The sequence below is a fragment of the Theropithecus gelada genome, chromosome 17 (assembly GCF_003255815.1).
Source record: "Theropithecus gelada isolate Dixy chromosome 17, Tgel_1.0, whole genome shotgun sequence".
Classification (NCBI taxonomy): Eukaryota; Metazoa; Chordata; class Mammalia; order Primates; family Cercopithecidae; genus Theropithecus; species Theropithecus gelada.
The window spans coordinates 67,269,322-67,289,366 of NC_037685.1; the positions used below are offsets into that span (position 1 = coordinate 67,269,322).

A 20,045-nucleotide genomic window follows, 5' to 3' on the forward strand; every position below is an offset into this window, starting at 1 on the left:
TAAAAATAATTTAGAAATCAAGTAATCACTGGCATATGATATCTGAATCAATCTTATAAAGGACACACAAGCAATACATTTTTAACACACTCAAACAGTTGTCTTGGTGATCTTGACTTTAGATGCACTGAAGCTCTAAAGAGGACCTCTAACAAAATTAAATAATAATCTTGGTGAAGAGGGCTTGAAACTCACAGGATTCTATATGATATAGAAAAGCCATACATTTATTTATTTCCCAAGTGGGTATAGAACAGTAAGTTGAAGGCATCACTCTGCAATTACTAATAAGGCTCCACTATTTGAAACAAGGCACAAAGGAACTGCTTTTTCCCAATTCCTTTGTCTGCACTCTTCATAGTAGTACGTGCAGCCTAAATAAAGTTTATGGCACAGATAAGCATGAGCATAAGTAAGAATGAATACTGAAAAATGTAAAACTTTATCATAAAGATTTGGATAAATTTTTCAAAAGACTAGAGAACTGTTACTCATGAAGTTGGTTTACCGAAAGGAGGCGAAAATGCAAATGGAAACAACGGTGTTATGGCTATGTTAGTGAAACTATGAGAGCCAAGATTTCAAAGACAAATGCATTTAGTTACAACTAGATCTATACCGTTTGTTGTATTGTATTGGGTAGTTTTTCTGGCCTCAATTGTCCATTCACTATACTCATATAAGCCAAGATCTATAAATTGATAATCTGAACCATTTGTCCCAAGGAGACTGTGCCATTTGGTAGCCACATGCCTCCTCTCATGAGTTACACCCTTCATGAAATCGTAGTTTGGAAGCAGCCCAGGAAGTCATCCACTGTATTTCCTCTGGATAGAATAATTCCCTCCATGATTTACTCCTCAAATGGGATTCCCAACCTGTAATGAAGGGAGCTCACTACTCTTCTAGGCACCTGCTACATTTTATGCTAAACTCTGGTTATATTAAGAAACTGTAACTACAATTTGAAATATTTATAAATTTGGAAACATTCCTTCCAATGATTATTGCTACAGACACTGATTACATTTTGCTGTGATCATTGCTGTGGACATTCATCAAGGAAATAATACAGAGAACCAATTAAAGCAAATATAATTTGAAGATTAAAGTAAAACTAGTGAAAATGTTAGATTTAAAACCAGAATTTGGAACTTGTACTGTAATTGTAATATTAAATATTTTTTTTCATCTGGGCGCAGTGGCTCACACCTGTAATCCCAGCACTTTGGGAAGCTAAGGTGGGAGGACCACTTGAGGTCAGGAGTTCAAGAGCAGCCTGGCCAACCCGGTGAAACCGTGTCTTTACTAAAAATACAAAAATCAGCTGCGCGTGGTGGTACACACCTGTAATTCTAGCTACTCAGGAGTCTGAGGCACAAGAACCACTTGAACCCAGAAGGCGGAGGTTGCAGTGAGCCAAGATCACACCACTGCACTCCAGCTTCGGTGACAGAGCAAGACTCTGTCTCAAAAATATATATATATATATTTTTTCTAGCTCGGTCAGCAGAATTTCCTATCCTCTTTAACATCCTTTTCTATCTTCCTTTTATAAATGAAATATAGTATGATTTTTATTCTGAATTAGAGAGTCAAGTATTTTACTATCATTATTTTAATTAACTTTATTTTTAAAACTATATATTTATCCAGTGATTTTAAAAGAAATAGCTTGTATAAATACACACACAGACATGCTCACATACACATGCACATTTTTTTCCCCACAAGTTAGATCACCTTGGGAAAAATGCCTTCAAGCCTAGGAGACCACTAGTGGTTTTAAAAATGCATGTTAATTTCTTCTTTTCAATGAGTTATCAATATGTCTGACAAATTCATCCTTTAAGGCAACCCTGAAAGGAAGGTAGAGTCCTGATTTTAATGCAACTACCTGAAACAGAATTCTTCATCAGATAATCTTATTTTGATATTACTGTCAGTATTTTACACTTCAGATGCTATGTGGTACCATTCTGTAGTCTCTCAAATATCACTTGTTGATGCTAATTACAACAGAAGAATGCCATACACGTGATTGTGAAGGTCACCCTTACCCCACACGTGGTCATTTCAATTGCAGCGTCTACTTATCAAGTTTTCTGAAAGAAACTCACTGAACAACATAGGCAGTTTTTCCTGTTTATTATGTAGTTATTCTAAGGTGGTAAGTGTCACAAAGTTAACTTCAAGAGGAATAACATGGTCCAGTGTGAAACACAAGGTACAACATTTTGCAATGAAACCACAGCACAAAGTAATTGAACTTTCAAAATTGGGTAGTTCAATGAAACATTTTGTCAATGCTTCGCTCTATAAAGCTCTGCTGATGGCCTCAGTTGATGGATTTAAAAAATATATTGCTGTGTCAAATGTTTTAACACCAAATGCTTTTTTTAAGAGAATACACATCCAATCAACTGAAACTGTGAGCAGAAAGTATCTAACTTCTTTATAAAAATGTTATCCAAATTTACAACATTCATAATATATTTCAAAGTAAAGAGTTCTTAGAAAAAATAGACTCAATTCCTTGCTTACTGATGAGTATCAACTCCTCAAAAACACATCACAAGAAAGTTAACTTTCATACTTCTTTGCCTATAACCTTTAGATATCTACTACCCTGGCTTCAAAAACATTTTGTGGCCATATATAATACAAACATTCATGTATTACATGCATCATTTATACTATCTTGGAATTTATCCATCATCTTTACTAAAATGAACCGTATTTTAAAGACATCATATGTCATGCACCCTTAAAAATTATAGTGAGGACCTCTGATTTCCTCTTTTTTCCACATGCGTAACAGGCACAAAATTACAAATATTTTTCAACTGACAGTACAACACACTATATCAGGCAATTGGTATATTGAATTCAATATATCTCTAATTTTCACACTATGCCTCTGTGGGATATTTCAATCAAAGACAGTTATCACTAACATGCACAAATAACGATGCTAGCAAGGCTAATGCAAATATGCATAAATGAGCAAATGTATGCATATATAGTAAATTCATCCAATTAACATTTTCAAGTGTGTATATATTTATGTAGATATATACACACATACAGCAAGTATATTCATAATTTGTCAACAGGTTAGAGTTTTGAAAGAACATACAGGATCGCCTTACAGGTTATCTGGCTTTGTTATTAAACTTACTTCATATCAAATATACTCTGGATTCTCTTCTATTTATGTTCCAACATTATACTTGACAATCTGCAACTGTATCAGGGTTTCATTTTTTTAGTGTATAGTGACTGACAACCACTACAAGTCATCCATAAACACACAATTAAAAAAAGTCAGTCATAGTATTCAATCTTGTTAATAATTGAACACAAAGATAAATCAATATAAACATTAATGTTACTTATATTTAATAGTTAACACAGTGTTGGATTTGGCTGAATTTCAATTTTTTTGATAAATCAGTACATCTGAATATTTGGAACCATTTGCCATACTAGTTGAGCAAACTGTTTTTTAACTTAAACATGTCCCAACTAGTATGTCACAGAGTAACACTTTATGACATGAAGATTTTATGTATAATTCCACAAGAGCCAGTCACTTATAAGGCTGTATCACAAATACTATACTTTACTATTGATTGTTTATACACATACACAGATACTTACAGAAGCATACCCACATACACACCAAGCCTGGCAAATTTACATAAACACCCAAACACCTGTATAGATATATGGCCACATATGAAAAATTTAGCAGTCCAAGAATTAAAATATGTGGAATTTTCAGGAATATTATTCTATATCTTCATTTACTTCCATTAAGAAATCTGACTTGCACATTTCATTGTTTTTAAGTTTAAAAAGGAAAGAAAGAAAGAAAGAAAGAAGGAAAGAAAGAAGGAAAGAAAGAAAGAAAGAAAGAAAGAAAGAAAGAAAGAAAGAAAGAAAGAAAGAAAGAAAGAAAGAGGCCAATCATGTACAGATCTTCAGGGCATGTGTTGGAAATTCCACAGCTGGTTATGTACGGTACATATATAGTACGTTAGTGCTGGTTCAAACGGTTTTAGAAAATGTTTTTTGGATTCTTAATATTTAGATGAGCCAATATATGTGCACAGGGATGTATACAAATGAGAGAACCTGACACTTCTTAAAATTCTATGGCAGTACGGAAACAGTGTAGATTTTTCCCCCTGCCTAGATGATTAAATAAGACAAAACACACCATGTGGCTTTCAGAACTATAGTCTTTTGAGTTCACACTGAACCTCACACTTTATATATTTTTAAGTTTTGCACTTCTAAAATGCTGAAAGCAGGGAAATATTCCTAATATCTTTTTCTACAATGTCTATGTCTAAGAAAGAAGTGAGAGCAAGTGAAAAAGTATCGAACTTTGAACTACAGCACGATGTCTTCAGAGCACATTTAGGATTATCATTAGGACAAAACTGCATGGCTATTGCTGAAGTGCTCCCTGCTCAGTAGAACAATTTAAAAATTCATTGCCGAATTTTTTTTATAAAGAATTCTATAAGTAAGTCAATCATAAGCGCCTATAAATCACCAATTCTGTTCCACCAATGAACTGAAAACTTCTGGTTTGTTGCTAAGAATTTTTTATTTCTGCTTTAGTTTAATAGAATTATGTTTTGCATAAAAAAGAGATCTCAAAGACTATAAATGGTGTGCTGTTTCAATCTCTGAGGGACTTTACTTTCAAAAAGTAAATGATATATATAGCCCCTGAACAGTCCTTTAATAGAAGTCATATGTTCAAGAGATTAAATGCTGTGGAAAGCACTTCCCTTGGAACTGCTTGAATGGAAAGTTGGCCATGATATCTATCGGCAATTAGTACAAGTTCAGTTTCTTTTTGCCCTGTCTAAACAAAGCCATGGGTTCTATATCAATTGGCAATATCTACCACTTAGAACAAATAGCATTTATTGGACCTTTCTAGACGTAGTTGTCCATAAGATTGACAGTGCAGGGAAGTTAAAATTATTGGAATTTATTTTTGTTCTGGACCATCTGACCCCACCAGATTTAAAGTAACCGTTCCACTGCTTTCTTTGCATTTTTGGCAATTTAGTCAAATACATACTAATCTTTTATGGACTCAACTGTATTAAGTAATGCATTTTACAAAGACATAACTAAAACAGACACCAGCATAGGCAACCTCACAGATGTTTACTGTTTCAGCTAAAACAAAGCAGCCTTTTGATCTCAGCAGGAGTCTCTGGTCATTTCTATTGGAAACAGTTTTAAAACCTGAAGCCTGGAACAGGTATTATTATGAACTGTTCTTTCAAGATGGAATGCTTCAGTTTGCAGCTCTTGAATAACCTGCCAGAGAAATGTCTTTCTCTCCAACAGACAGCATAATGAGGCACTAATTATTATAGGGCTAAGTTTTCAAATGCTGTTAGATTGCCTGGATGTTTCTTCTTCTTCTTCTTCTTTTGGTTGGAATATTTTATTCACTTGTAAAGTGAGATGGTAACATATGTAACTATAAACCAGATGGTAAAATTTGCTAGTTGAACAATTTATCAGGGAGATAAATCAATAACATTTAAAACAGCGTGTGACAACTGAATTTCTCTCCATCTTGAATCAAACATTTGAAAATTGTTTTCAAGTAAAATTTGAAAAACAATCATGTAAAAGCCTCGAAATGGCATCAAACATTTTTAATTTGTCACCTACTGAGATATGTCAAGCCCGGAGAATATCAAAACCATGCTTCACAAGTCTTAAATTGTTAGTGTTTGAACTAGTAAAAGTAAATGACCGCTAGGATATGGCTTAAATACAATAGACTATACATATTAAATTAATTTTTAACATTCAGACTTAAAATAATTATTTTATGTTTAAGCAAAGCTGACTATAATTTTTAAAAATAGAGGACTAGAAGAGCAGAATTAGTAGGTTAATGTTTAACAATGGGTTATAATCATAGACTTAATTGGTTTAACACAAAAGGAGTTTTGCATATGAAAATTTCCAAAACACCAGCAAGATTGAGAATTTTTCAGAGTGGAGATTTGGATACTCTAGGGCTGATTTATACAGCACCATTTAAGTGAATCTTGCTTTTCAAATGGATTTCCTGGAAAAAGTCCAGATACAATTTTTTTTAGGTCTGTATGAAAAAAAAAAAAATTCCCAGCTTTAGTTTTTACACATTTAAAAAATTATGTATATGATTGTAAGAAAAAATTATACAATCTATAGCAATGCCATTGGCCAAGTTCTTCATGTTGGCATATAGCTTAAGCTAAATTTACACTGTTTCTACTAAAATAACTTTAAAAAATAAAATTTACTTGACAACAAAAACAAGGAAAGTTCCTAACGCCTAATTTTAGAGTCTTTATGAGATGTGTCCTTGTCGTAATTTTTCTTTTTCTCTCAAATATACTAACCCACAAAACAATAAGTAGCTTTTTCTACTGTCTAGGGAGAAAAAAATCTACCCAAGCATTTTTATTATTTTGCAATAAAAATACCTCTAAAAACCAGCAATTCGAATTTTAAAAAACAACATAACCTTAAGAAAAAATATGCCTACTAGTGCCATTTTAATATGCTTTGCAGAAAGTACAGAAAAATTATATCTCTCTGCCTACTTATAATTAAGAAGAAAACTCCATCTACAGAAATTCTGGCTCTATATTGCCACACGATTAGTGTGTTCTCGTACTCAATATTGGGTCCGTAAATGAAATTCATCTAGAGCCAGGCGCTGCACAAAAATCTCAGCATTTTGTGTTCAGATTCTCCCCAATCAAATCAATGTGGGAGATATTTTTTAAAATCTTTCAATTTCAAGGTTGAACATCATGAATATAAAATGCCTACATATTTACTTTCATATGATTTGGTCTTTTATCATTTCAAGGTATGCAAAACTCTTTTGTGTATTTTGCTGTTAGACTTTTGCTTAGGAAATGTGAAACCTTCACCCAGTCACAAACCATATACATTGCTCCATTGTTTCTTTTACACTGAGTCTCCTACTGAATCCAAGTCATCCGAAGAGAGGGGGCGGTACAGGTCCTGCAAGATGAAGGGCGGTATAGATTTGTTTACTCAACTTTCTTGGGTGCCCTGTGGCTCTCGTGGGAGCAACACTGAATGGGCATCCCCGGTTTCTAATATTATTGACCTTTTCAAGTCACCAACTTGGAGTAGGAGGAAAGATAATAACAGAGAAACTGTCTAAATAAACAAAATGGTGCTGGTTTCACCTTATTAGCAAGAAAATGCCTCTTGGTCTATTCATAATCTTTCACCTTCCTTGATGCTCGTTGAGTTGCATAGCCCCTGAGGTCTGTGAAGGTCACCTCCACTACTGTGTGACTAGGCAATTCTTCCTTGACCATTTCCTTCCCATTCTTGGTAGAAAAGGAACATGCTTAACTCAAGATAAAATAATTTATAAGGAGGCTCAGATGGCATTCAGCAAATTCTGGTCCCAGAGCAGCAACTCAAATGTTGTAGTTGCATGTAGCATAAAACCCAAGAAAGCATTGCTTTCTCAAAATATTATGTTTGGACGACAGAAAGAGTGCAAAATTAACCCACCTCACCCCAAATCTCTTCCCAATGTTCTTTCCTTGTTCTCCAACAGACCACTCACTCATCACCTCCTCTCTCTTTTCCTCCCTCCCCTTCCTGCTACTAGATCTCAATTGGTAGCCAGGCAACCAGCTCAGATCTGCAGAGAGCGTCTAGAGTTGGCTTTTCTCCTGTTTTGTACCACCCACTCCTCACATCATCTGACTGATCAGATAATCTACAAAAGTCAGTGATGTGGGAGTATAATGGGGAGCTTCATTCAGCCTACATAACACAACACATTTCTTCCTGATGGATTAAGAAATGGGACCAAAAAAAGTTCATGAGTGGGAAAAGAGTCTCCAGGCTCTGCTTCTGTGACCAGTCAAACGCCTGTAGACAGCAACTTAAATAACTCTGCTTCGGAAAAATAGGTTACTTGGTACATTGCCACGAATATGCTTATGAAGAGAAATGTCTGGCATGCAGGTTTTTCATTGTATAAGACTATTCCAAAATGTCAAGAGAGGTAACATAAAAATGTGATTTTAACAGAAGAAAAAAAGGTAATTAAATTTTGTAACTAATATAAGTAAAAACTAGATTTTCTTATTTGTAAAGAAACCAGTCAAATGTCTCAACCTTCCTTCTGAAAAAACACCTTATGTTCCTGTATTTTTAAAATGGGGGCAAGGTGTGTGCACGTGCATGTGTGTGTGTGTGTGTGTGTGTTGGGGTGAGGGTAGTCAACTCATTTTCTTGGCTATGTTGCTAGGCAACACAGAAGGAAAAAATAGAAGTAGCTACTGTTTTCCAATCTGCAGTAAAAAGAGTTAATTTATTCTTTGAAGTGTCTTCTTTTAGCACATGCCATCTTTCACTTATGTCAGTATTTCCTGCATAGGAGTATAGCCAACCATTTGAGAAGACCATTAACCAAATTTGAAACAGGATTAGTTTTTAGGGATCTTCTAGGCCCATTTTAACTGGGAGGGATTATTTGATGCAGTTGCCTACATGCTAAGATGAAAGCTCCTCTGGCTAAAGCAGCTGGGAATGCCTTCATACACTGACACAGCACATGGATGCGGACGTTCATTTATGGCCCAAATTCAAAAGCCTGGATATGGAACCATCTTAGAATATATCCAGTGCCCTGCCTCACAACATGTGCTCAATAAGTGTTTTCAGATGGTATAAACCCTTTGTCCTCCTAAAACAAATGGGATTTTTTTTTCTCTCAAGTATGGTGTTTGCACTGATCATTTAAATGGTAAAATGAAGAATCTATAAGACAGCCATATCTTATAATCATTCCCCAAGTACAGGAAATGTTAATTATATAAGCCAATAGCCACAGAGCTGAATGGAAATTTTCTGCCTCAATTAGACAAAATCATACTAAAGTGGAAATACAGAAAGCAGAAGAAGCGAATTCTAGCCCCATTCCGCCAAGAAAGGGACATCTGAGCATAGCTTTACATCCCTACGATGGAGGTCTCTTCAATAAACGAGCAGGGAGAGAAGCTCCCATCAGCAGTGGGAATTCCCAATCACTCTTAATCTCAACAACTAAGCATAAGTGACACCAATAAATCCTTAATCTGAGTTCAATTAGCTATGCTAGGTGTCCTCTAGAAAGCATACACTCTAAGAGAGAGAATGTTCTCAGAAAGAGGGCCCTTCCTGCTCTGTATCTAATGGCGGTCCCTATAGGTTGATGCCTCACTGCGTGATGTTTACAAGAAAAGAATGACTGACCAGCTCTTCCTCCACTCAAGGACAGGCCTTTAGGAGAGTAAATAAATTTGGCCAATTCTTTGAGTTTTTCGTGAATGATTCCAACACCTTAAAATCCCAAATTAGACTGTGGCCAAGAAAAAACCATAGTGAAAACACTCAAATGGAAGTAGAACAGAAGTATTAGACTTTCTATCTGGAAAGAGCCTCCTTGTTTTGTTTTGTGTTTCCAATGGAGACCCAGAAAAGATAATAGGCTTATCTAAGATACCATGGCCATTTAGTGGACAAGCTGGCATCAGATCCCAGGCTTCATCAAACACTCAAAACAAGCTCCACCTGATGCCAGGTGAATCAGTGGCGAAAGATAACCAAACTTGATATTTGGTGCAACAGGCTCCAAAGGAGCTAGGGACCAAATGAATCTCCCCGCCCCACACTCTTAGACGTCTGGGAGCCTAAAGACACAACCTGTGCAGAAATCTTGAAGAGAGGGCCTTCCATCCTTGATGACACCTAATTTTATGGAACTCAGAAGTTTTATTTATTTTTATTTTTATTTTATTTTATTTTTTTGAGACGGAGTCTTACTCTGTCGCCGAGGCTGGAGTGCAGTGGCCGGATTTCAGCTCACTGCAAGCTCCGCCTCCCGGGTTTACGCCATTCTCCTGCCTCAGCCTCCTGAGTAGCTGGGACTACAGGCGCCCGCCACATCGCCCGGCTAGTTTTTTGTATTTTTTTAGTAGAGACGGGGTTTCACTGTGTAAGCCAGGATGGTCTCGATCTCCTGACCTCGTGATCCGCCCGTCTCGGCCTCCCAAAGTGCTGGGATTACAGGCTTGAGCCACCACACCCGGCAGAAGTTTTATTTTAAAACACATATTAAAAGAAACCAAACTCAAGAATCTAGCATTTGAGTGCAGTAGACTGCAAGGAGTCCTCGCTTATTAAAGTGTTCGGTGAGCACCATCATGAAACCTCCCAGAAGCGTACATTCCCCCGACCTCGCATCTGAAATCAGGACCATAAAGGGCCTTCTGTTTTTGGCATTATACCTCCCCTTTTGCCTCCTTCCCACTACTTTTATTTTTGCCTTGGTATTACTGGAAAAGACAAACAGTACAGGTTGTGACAGGATAAGAACAGTAGTCTCTCCAACCTGAAAGAAGCGCTAACTCTCACCCTCCTCCTTAGCATGGAGAAGCTAACAGTTTCCAGTAACTTTTTCACTGTGGTCTCCAAGCTCAGCCAAATTGCCCATAAATGCAAGTAGTGATGAAAAGGTGCTCAATGTGGGTTTCATCCACAAAAGCACGTCATAGGTTCCCATCCCCTACCTCATGGACCCTCTGCTGCTCCGGGGCCCCATCTGTACCATAAGCAATTTTCCACTAGAGCCCTCCCCTCCATTCACAGCACTTCTTCTTTCCCTTAATGGTGACATCTAATCAAACTCATCACAACTAAGAAGGCTTATAAACTAGTGCTAATAAAGCCTGTGCAGTCAGAACAAAAAGAGGAGTGTGTAAAAGTGAAGTAGCAAAGGTGCATTCTTCTGAGTTAAGATTTGGACAAGGTTACAGAGAAGCTAAAAGCCCTGAGTTCTAGCTAAACCACAGCAATAAGCAACTCCCCATTGGTCACCTCCTGTTCTAGCTTAGATATCACTTAGAGACGAGCAGCACAATTTGCTGGCACCTGTACCACTCTGCACCAAGGCTGAGACAAGTCTGAAACAAGCAGCTTGCTTATTTCCTTACCCTCTGCTTCCGCAGGCTTCCTGGGCTGGTGGGTGATGGGCTTGGCGACTTGCCTGAGCGCGGAGTAGAGAGCTGACTACCAGGGGTTCCATTAACTAGAAATACAAAGAATCACACACAGAGAAAAATGGCACGTTAAATAATTTTCATGACAAATCATCTCCAGGAAATAAACAATTATATAGAGAGCTGTGTACTAGAACTCTAGACACCCTTCCATGTGTACATTGAGGAAGAGCTTTGGGAAGTAGCCTTCAGAGAGTCACAGTTTTGCAAATCCTGTGTTTCACAAAGCAGTAGGTTACAGAATTATTTTTTAAGATGTACCTTTCATAACTTTCCTGATGAATGCATTAATGATGCCTTTAACTGTGCCAGCAGGGACTTTAGGAATGTATGGTCCTGAGACATTTTCAATGAGGTTTATTCTTAACTCTTCAGTTTAGCTACCTAGTACTACCCAGCAGGAATAAATATAAGCACAGATCACCAGTGACATTCCAATGACCTGATAAATAGATCACTGTATTTGTATAATTAATAACCCACTTCTAGAAAAATGTCCTGCATCCACCTGTGTCTTGTCCATCCCCCCAGCCTGATTGTGATGGACCTGACTTGAACAGGACAGTCACTGGCCACAGACGCTGAGAAACTCCTCACAGTTTCTCTTTGCTGCCTTTGAAAAGAAAAACTGCTAACAAGTTCAAATCACTGGAATTCTACCCAATTCTCAAGAGTTTTATGCATATTTGCACTAAACTGAACTAAAGCCACAGAACTCAAGTAAGCAATTCTTTTCTCTAAGTAACATCATCTCTGACAACAGAATGAAACACTTAAAGACATGGTTTTATAAAGATGTATCAGGTCGCCTCTATTTTACCTGTAAAAATGAGAACATTACAGCCCCACAGTCAGTGAAGTAGAATTAACCAGGAGACACATAGATTCTTGAGGGTGCAAAATAAATGCTTTCCACAAGGGAGAGCAGCAATGCATTTCACTTACCTTCTATGAGTTCTAACATGGACACAGTCTTAGTGTTGGACCTGAATACCAAGGGCAGAATCCCGTCTCAGCACTAAGCCAAGCACCCGCGGAAACGGGAATTGGTTGGATGAGTTTAAGGATGGCTAAGGCTGCTCCCAGAGCAGGCTGAATGAGATGCAGGATTCATCAGCAGATGCCTTTTCTGCGTAAAGCTGACGTCTCCCAAGCAGCAGTGGGAGGTGCAGGTTCTGTCTTAGGCTACATCAAAGGTGTCAATTAAGCCTCTTGCCAACAGCAACCCCCACCCCGACACCACTCCCTCCCGGAAGCCCCGGTGCTGTCAGTACTTTGCACTGAATCATAATGAAGTGGCCCTGGGGGCAAGAGATCCAGTGACTCATTTGAAAATCGAAATGACAATAACTCTTCTAAAGCCTGGTGACTACCAGGTAATCCGGAAACCCTCACACAATTCAGTGGCAAGGTAGGATGTTTATTGATTTTTCCCAAAAACTTACAACCCTGGAAAGTGGGAAGCTCCTTGTTTTGTCATCTCCTCCAAAGACCTTAAAAAATGTCACATACCCCATGCTGCATTAATTTGTAGTTTTGCTTTTGAAATGTATTTGGCAACTCCTAAAAATAGAAGCCTAAAAAGCTATGTATGCTTTTTTTTGTTTGTTTGTTTGTTTTTTGCTTTTTTTTGCAGAGAGAGTGAACTGGAAAGCTAAGAATGCTTTAATTTGCTTGCATGCCACTCTCCTGTCTTTGCTGAGTGAACTTCACGCTCGGACCTCATCACATTAGACTTCCTCAGCCAGTAGCTTCTAAGGAAGGGGCTCAGAAATAGGCAAGGATTAAAGACAATGGCAGAAGCAGAGCCTACAACTAGTAAGGAAGGGATGCCTTACTGGATGGCTGGAGAACACATTTTATGAATATATTTTCTTTGCCCACCCGTATTCTACTGCACATCTTTATGTCATACCTGAAGGCTACATAGATTGGCAGAAAAAATGAGCAAATAGGGAAGCAAACACAGTGTTAACACTTTTTACTTTGAGACTCTGATCTTACCCAGCTAATGGAAAATTAAGAAAGAGAGACAAAGGACTCACAAGAAAACAGTCTCAGGAATACTTTGCTTTAAAAAGCAAAACAAAACAATAAAAGTCTGTACATATTTAGTAAGTACCCATTATATGTGTATCTCAGTTTATTGAAGGCATTTTTATGCACCAGTCAACACACTTAAACCTTTTATATATGCACATATATGCATCTATATGCATCAGCATGTATGTATATTACATCATTTAACTCACACAATAACTCTGTAAGATTGGCAGTATCATTTCCACCCATTTTACAGGTGAGGAAATTGAGGCTTACAGATGATGAGTCATTTGACAAACAAATATGGAGCAAAATCTAACCCAGGCAGTTCAAAACCTGCACTCTTACTACTACCTTGCCTTACTGTGTCAGCCCTTTAGCCTACAGGTAAATCAGAGAACTAAGCTAGTAATTACAATAAAGTATTTTGAGAGGGGAAGTGAGGCAGGATAGTCAAGGAAGTGACCATGTTCTTGGGATGCAGCAGTGGTGGTGACCTCACAGCCAATACAATAAGCCTTGGCATTCGCATTGTAATTGAGCTCATGTAAGCAAAGCTATCTTCAGGAGGGACTGTTCCTTCTCTAGAGCATGTGCATTTTGATTTTAATTGTCATCAAACTGACCCTTTGCTCATTTATAGTAAAAAACACACCCCTGGGTGGAGATTTAAGATGCTAATGAGACACGTGATATATGAACATGCACGTACAGCTACAGCGCATGTGCACCCAGAGGACCACCCAGAACATGCTTACTAGCAACACCTCTTCCCATCTCCTTATGAATTATCATGTAAGACTCTCATAAAGGGGGTTTCTCCAGCAATAATCAACACTGCCTCACCCTTACAAGCAGCTCACCCTGAACTCTCTCAGGGTATACTGTTCATTCTGCATCTAACTTTCAAAATACTCTTTTTCTTTTGCAATGAATGACTCTCTGCTGCATCTCCTTGGCTGTATGTCTCTTGTTTAAATTCTTCTAAACTAAGAAGACAAGAGCCAAGGTATCACAACAGCCATCAACAGAAGTATTGGGTGTTGCAACTGGAATCCTAATAACCAACAGAGTCACAGTTGGCCTATGCCCTTCATAGAGGGCAGTGGATACAGGAGTTAGCCTGGTGAAGCAGGAAGGGCACAATGAAGGAAAAGTGTCCTCAGCCCAGGGATCCCCTGTTTCAGGGCTGGATGCAAGAAAGGAGGCCAGTGTGGTGCATTGAAGAGATTTAAATAAGTTAGTACAGCAAGTATGTGCGGTGGGAGGGGGAGGAGTTTCAGGAATGAGATGGAGGCAGGGGTCACATAGTGAGCAGGGCTTTAAAATTCATGTTAAGGAGTTTGGTTTTTATCCAAAGGGCAATGAGAAGCAAAAACAAAACAAAACAAAACAATAAAAACAAAAACAAAAAAGATTTTAAGCAGGAGTCGCAGGATCAGGCTTGCATTTGAAAATGCTCTCCAGAGCTCTTGCCCCGTCAAGAGTGGATTACAGGGAAACAATACTGGGTGCAAGGAGAACGTCAAGGTAGGAGAGAGTGGGGCACATTTAAGGGTCCTACGGTAGAGATGCTGACGTGGCTGATCTAGGGTAGTGCCATGGGGTGGCGGTAAATGGAAACATTCCAGAGAAATGTAAGAGGTAAAAACTATAGAACTTGGTAATTGATCGGCTGTAGAAGATTAAGGCCAAAAGGCAGCATGGTTGCAAGGACACAGAGAGTTTGGACACTTTGAACGGAAGCACCTTAGGTGACACCAGTTCTGCCATGTAAGTTGGTACAATGTTTTCTGTTTTAGATGAAGAAACAGGTTTAGTGGCGTAACTTGTCCAAAGACAAACAGCTGGAAGATGGCAGAGCTAAAACTGGATTTCATTTAGGTCTTACTCAAAAAACTTCGCACTTTTCCTATGAGTGGCCGGTCCTGGCACCTCAAGGCATGTCCAGAACCCTCCTCGCGTCTGTAGGGCTAAGGATGCCTAGGCTTCTCTCTCAACTGCCGGGACCCTTGGATCTGCCTCCTTTAGGTAAGGTTGTTGCAATAGTAAAAGTGGTTTTTGCCATTAAAAGTAAAGCAAAAACTGCAATTACTTTTGCACCAACCTAATAAAACCACTGGGCTCAGTGCTTCTATTTGCATTGCCATCTCTAGAAAAATGAAACTCAAGTGCCAGACAAGTCATTTACAATCAAATGTTTTTGGAACACAACTTGTCTGAACATTGGGAACAGCCTGTATTCTTAGGGTCAGAGCTCTGTTCAGACTCTTCCTCTTGGCCGTGCAGAAGAGCATCAGCAACTTCTTAAAATGGTTCTTGACATCCAGAAAGCATTACACACCTTCTTGTTGAATCACTGCTGGGATAAATAATTTTCTTTCATAAATAAGTTTGACACATGTACTGAGTTCACTTGGTTTTTGCTCTGTAATGCCAGAAGTCTCTAAGTGCCAATAACAAGGCTTTGTTTCTTATTTAATAGAACTTATTAAAATTCAACTTAAAATGGCATTATTTTTCAGAGGCCCTTATTAAACAATTCTTTATCTTGAATGGGAACAATTAAACTAATATGGTTGTTGTTAAACAGCCAAGCAGGGCCGAACAATTAATTATTTCAATCTGAATCCACTAAACTCTGAATTAGTAAAGAACTCATTAGAATCATTGCCTTTACCCAGTTCTGGTCTCCTTTGTTTATATCTGTATAGGCACATTTTCTTATTTTAAAAAATAGGAAATGTCTTCCTTTGCTGTGCTTGTTACCCTTGAATGAGAAGTGCTCAACTTCAGGATGGATCATTCACTGATACCATGAGGACCAATTAACATCACTGGCCACCAAAGAGCTGTGGAAGAAATCTCACTGCGGAGCTGACTTCTATCCCTCTCGACGGTACACGACCCTCCTTTATTTCAACTCAGCTGTCACCTAAGCCTGCCAGGGATCCAACAGCATATACTGGTCACAGCGCATCGTTGAATAATACGCCTCAGGAAGTGTGCAGATCCGCTTTTTCCTTCATCATTTCAGACAGGTGAACCCACTCTTGTTCACTAACTGGAGCCACGAGTCCAGGGCTCTAGATATCAACGTATCAGCACACATAGTGTACACTTAATACATTCTAGATTCTTATTGCTCCCTGTCCTCTAGATGCTTATGATTAAATATCAAAGTTACTTTAACCATTCTAGAATTTGGAAGTACTTGGCTTAATTTACAAATTCATTGTCCTTTTAAATGACTTTCCACGCATATGTAGGTTAACCCTTCTTTTTGCAGTTGCGTTCCTAAAAGTCTCAGACACCAAGTGAAAGCTGAAATGTTAGTAAGTATCTCAAATTGGTTCTGAAGTCAGAGAAATCTCCAAGTGAGACTATCTAATTAAAAGATGTGCAACTTTTTGGACATGAAATCCACCTTACTGTTTCCCTGTCTTCTTTTAGCACTTAAGGCGGCTCATTTATTTCTGGTGCTGCACTTGTCAAGATTTGGGGAGAGAATGTGTTTGCATATATGTGTGTGTCCTTGGGTTTGGGGGTGGCGATTCAGGCACGCTGCCAGGGAGATCTGGCTTCCTGCCTTAGACTCTCCTTTACTCCCTAATCATGGTGTAGGCTGTTCATTCCCTAAAATCTCTTTCTCAGCTTTTGTTCCTTGCTTGCCACATTGAGAAGAAAAAAAAAAATGCAGGGGGTGGGGGGCACATTGGGGATCAGTTGAGACCAAGAGAAAAGAGACAACTACCTAACAGAGGGAAGATGATGTACTTTTTCCCTAACTGTAGCTTCCTGGGTGCTCACCTCATGGGTGAGGTGGAGCTCTGATTTTCTCCATGTCTGTCTTCTCTTCTTGAACTCAGACAATGGGTCCAATTCAAAGAAACCATCTACTGAGAATAAATGGAAGGAGGGGCCCCAGGAACAGAGGAGAGGGAGACAGGGACATGGCTCTGTGAATTAATTTTTTAAATAAATACTTCCAAAGGCTCCAAACCTCAGGAAATTTAGGCAACAGCTCCTAGTATTTCTCAGTTCATTCGTGTGGTCAACATTTACCCAGTAGTTACCATGAACTCACAGTCACTGCAGAATGCACAAAGAACCCCTGCTCTCAGAGACCTTGCAACTGAGCAAGGTGGTACAACGTGTCATCGGTGAATCAGCTGCCGCAGTACTGCAGGGCTGGGGAAGACCCTGGACAGCGAGGTGATCCGGGAAAGTGGCAGAGGTCTGCAGGGCCAAACTGGGTGAGTGGGCTTCAGACAGCTGAAGAAACAGAGGAAGACATTCTAGCAAGACCAAGTGAGAGGAATAAAGGGATGAGGTGGAAAAGCCCAAGCTGGGGACAATTTAAATTTGTTTCTAGGATGGAGCATGGGTCCAGAGAAGAAATGGGAGACATGACTGGAAAGGAAAATGTCCTCCACTTGAGAATGAGTCCAGACTTTATTTGGCAGACAACAGGTGATGGCAGCAGGTTGGACACTGGTGCCCAGGGCAGATGTAAGATAAAGTGGGAGGATGTCAGCTAGTGATGGCATCACCACAGGGAGAATGGTGACCCACTGAATGTGGACAGGGTGGGGAGAAAAGAGTTGGTGACGATTTGGGGTACAAGAAAAAAAATTTAATTAAACAATGCAAAAACACCAACTAGAGTCCTGTGATATAAAATTAGGCAATTTTTGGATCTGATCCCTATCAGCTGGGATTCAAGAACAGGCTATGGTTATGACAGGGGAACTAGGGACCACAAGCACCAAGGGTCAGGGTGGATGGCGGTCCTGGGGCTGATCCCTACCAACCAATTGCTGCAGGACAGCTCCCGCTAGAGTAAAGCCTGGAGCCAGCCTGGGAGAGGACCCACGGTGACCCCCAAAAATGATACTCCCAGACCAGGTCCCCCTGCCATCTGGTATTACCCATTCCTTTGTAAGCCACAGTGGCATCCTCATTGCTGAATCCTATGATCCCCATTCAGTTCTCATGCTACCTGACATCTCAGCATCAAGCATTTCTGCCCCTTCCTTCATCTCAAAACTTTCTGCCCCTTTGACTTCTGTCTCTGTACTCTTACTGTTCTTCCCTGCTTCTGCCGATTGCGCTTAGAAATGCAGACTTACCCCATGGTTCCATTTACATCTTTACAAATCTGTTCTTGAGGCAGCAGGGAGGTACCTTACGTTTCTATTATTCAAATCACTACAATATACCAGGGTCTCCCAAATATATATCGTTAGCTCAGATCTCCTGACTTAGAACAGTTTTTTATTTCCAGTTGCTTACAAACATTTCCAAATCACCTCACACTCCACATATCTAAAATGAAACTCAGTCCCTACCTCTCCTCATTCAACAAACCTGCTTCCTATCTCTGATTCCTCTGTCTTCTTCTAGCCTCACATCCAGTTCAATTTCTGGTTTCATTTCCCTTTGAGGTGTCCCCCATTCCCAACGATGCTCTTTCAGTTCTGTCTGGACAATTTCATTTCAGGATGACTACAATGGCCTCATAGAGCCTTCCTGGCCCTTGGCCTTTCATAGCAATTTTTTCTACCACCGTGCCACTGTTTCCAAAACTCAACTGCAATCTTTCATGGCGTGGTGAAAAATTCCCTTTCACTTCATAATACCTACAACCTATAGCACAAATATACTTCCACGACCCTGTGCAATTGGACCACAACCAATGGGGCTACCACTATCTTTCCAACTCTTTCTTAGAATTCTAGCCTGCGTTTTTATTGAACAAGCAACTATTCCCTAACTATGCCATATAGTTTCATGTCTTTGTGCCTTAGCTCACATTGGTCGGGAATGCCCTCCTGGCCCTTTTTTACATCCAAATGTATAGATCCTTTTCTCTTGGAAGAGCTCTCTGACCCTATTAATGAGATCTAACCTGTTTCCTCTAGATCATCACAGCACTTATTACACTATTACAGTTACGTGGTATACAGTCAAGTACCACATAACAATGTTTTGGTGAACAATGGACCATAGATCCGATGGTGGTTCCATAAGATTATAATACTGTATTTTCACTGCACCTTTTCTACGTTTACACCTGTTTAGATGTGCAAATGCTTATCACTGGTTACAACCGCTAGAATATTCAGCACGATAACATACTGTATAGATTTATAGCCCAGGAGCAACAGGCCATACCACATAGCCATGTGTAGCAGGCTACACCATCTAGGTTTGTGTATGCACACTCTAGGATGTTTGCACAATGGCTAAATTGCCTAATAACACATTTCTTGGAAGACATCCCCACCATTAAGGGACACATGGCTGTATATGTTTCTCTCCCAACTATAATATAAGCAACTTGAAGGCAAGGACTGTGGTTTAAGCATCTTTGCACCCTTGGGACCTAATGCATGTCTGGAACACAGTAGATACTCAGGAAATATTTAATTAACGTGGGGCATTAACAGTAAGAAATTTATACAAGCAGTTGATGTAGGCTGCTGCCCTCAAGTAGACAGTAAGTCAAGATAATGGTTCAAAGCTTTGAAGAGTATCTTTGGAGGTTCTGCTTGGGTGAGCACTACGGAGAGTTGGTGGATGCAGAGAAAGAAGAAATGGAAGGAGGGATGAGCCTTACGTGCAGCCAGAAATTCCAAAGACACAAGGGATGACTCACCAACCTCTTGATTTTCTTGATGCATTTTGTTCTCAACAATTCCCTTGGAGCTCCAAAGCAAAAAAGATTCTCCATACATTGTATAAGGCTGAATTCTCTACACTAAAGGAAAAGACTGAACTAAAAATTAATAGCTGGCAATCTACCTTTGAAGGTGTTTGATATAAATCAAAAGGATTTCACAAACTGGACTAGTAGTGAGC

At 39.2% G+C, this 20,045-nt stretch overlaps 1 protein-coding gene across 5 annotated transcripts in view; it reads right to left on the reverse strand.

Annotated features, from left to right (window-relative positions):
- The window catches only part of DCLK1 (doublecortin like kinase 1), a 355,985-nt gene that overhangs the window by 75,283 nt on the left and 260,657 nt on the right, over window positions 1-20,045 (reverse strand). For 3 of the 5 annotated variants that reach the window (XM_025364300.1, XM_025364299.1, XM_025364301.1), the window contains exon 6: window positions 11,073-11,167. In XM_025364300.1, coding sequence (XP_025220085.1) covers window positions 11,073-11,167 — 95 coding nt within the window. Of the gene's footprint in view, window positions 1-11,072; window positions 11,168-12,083; window positions 12,436-20,045 lie in introns of those variants that run through there. The other 2 variants (XM_025364302.1, XM_025364303.1) reach the window with 1 other exon arrangement.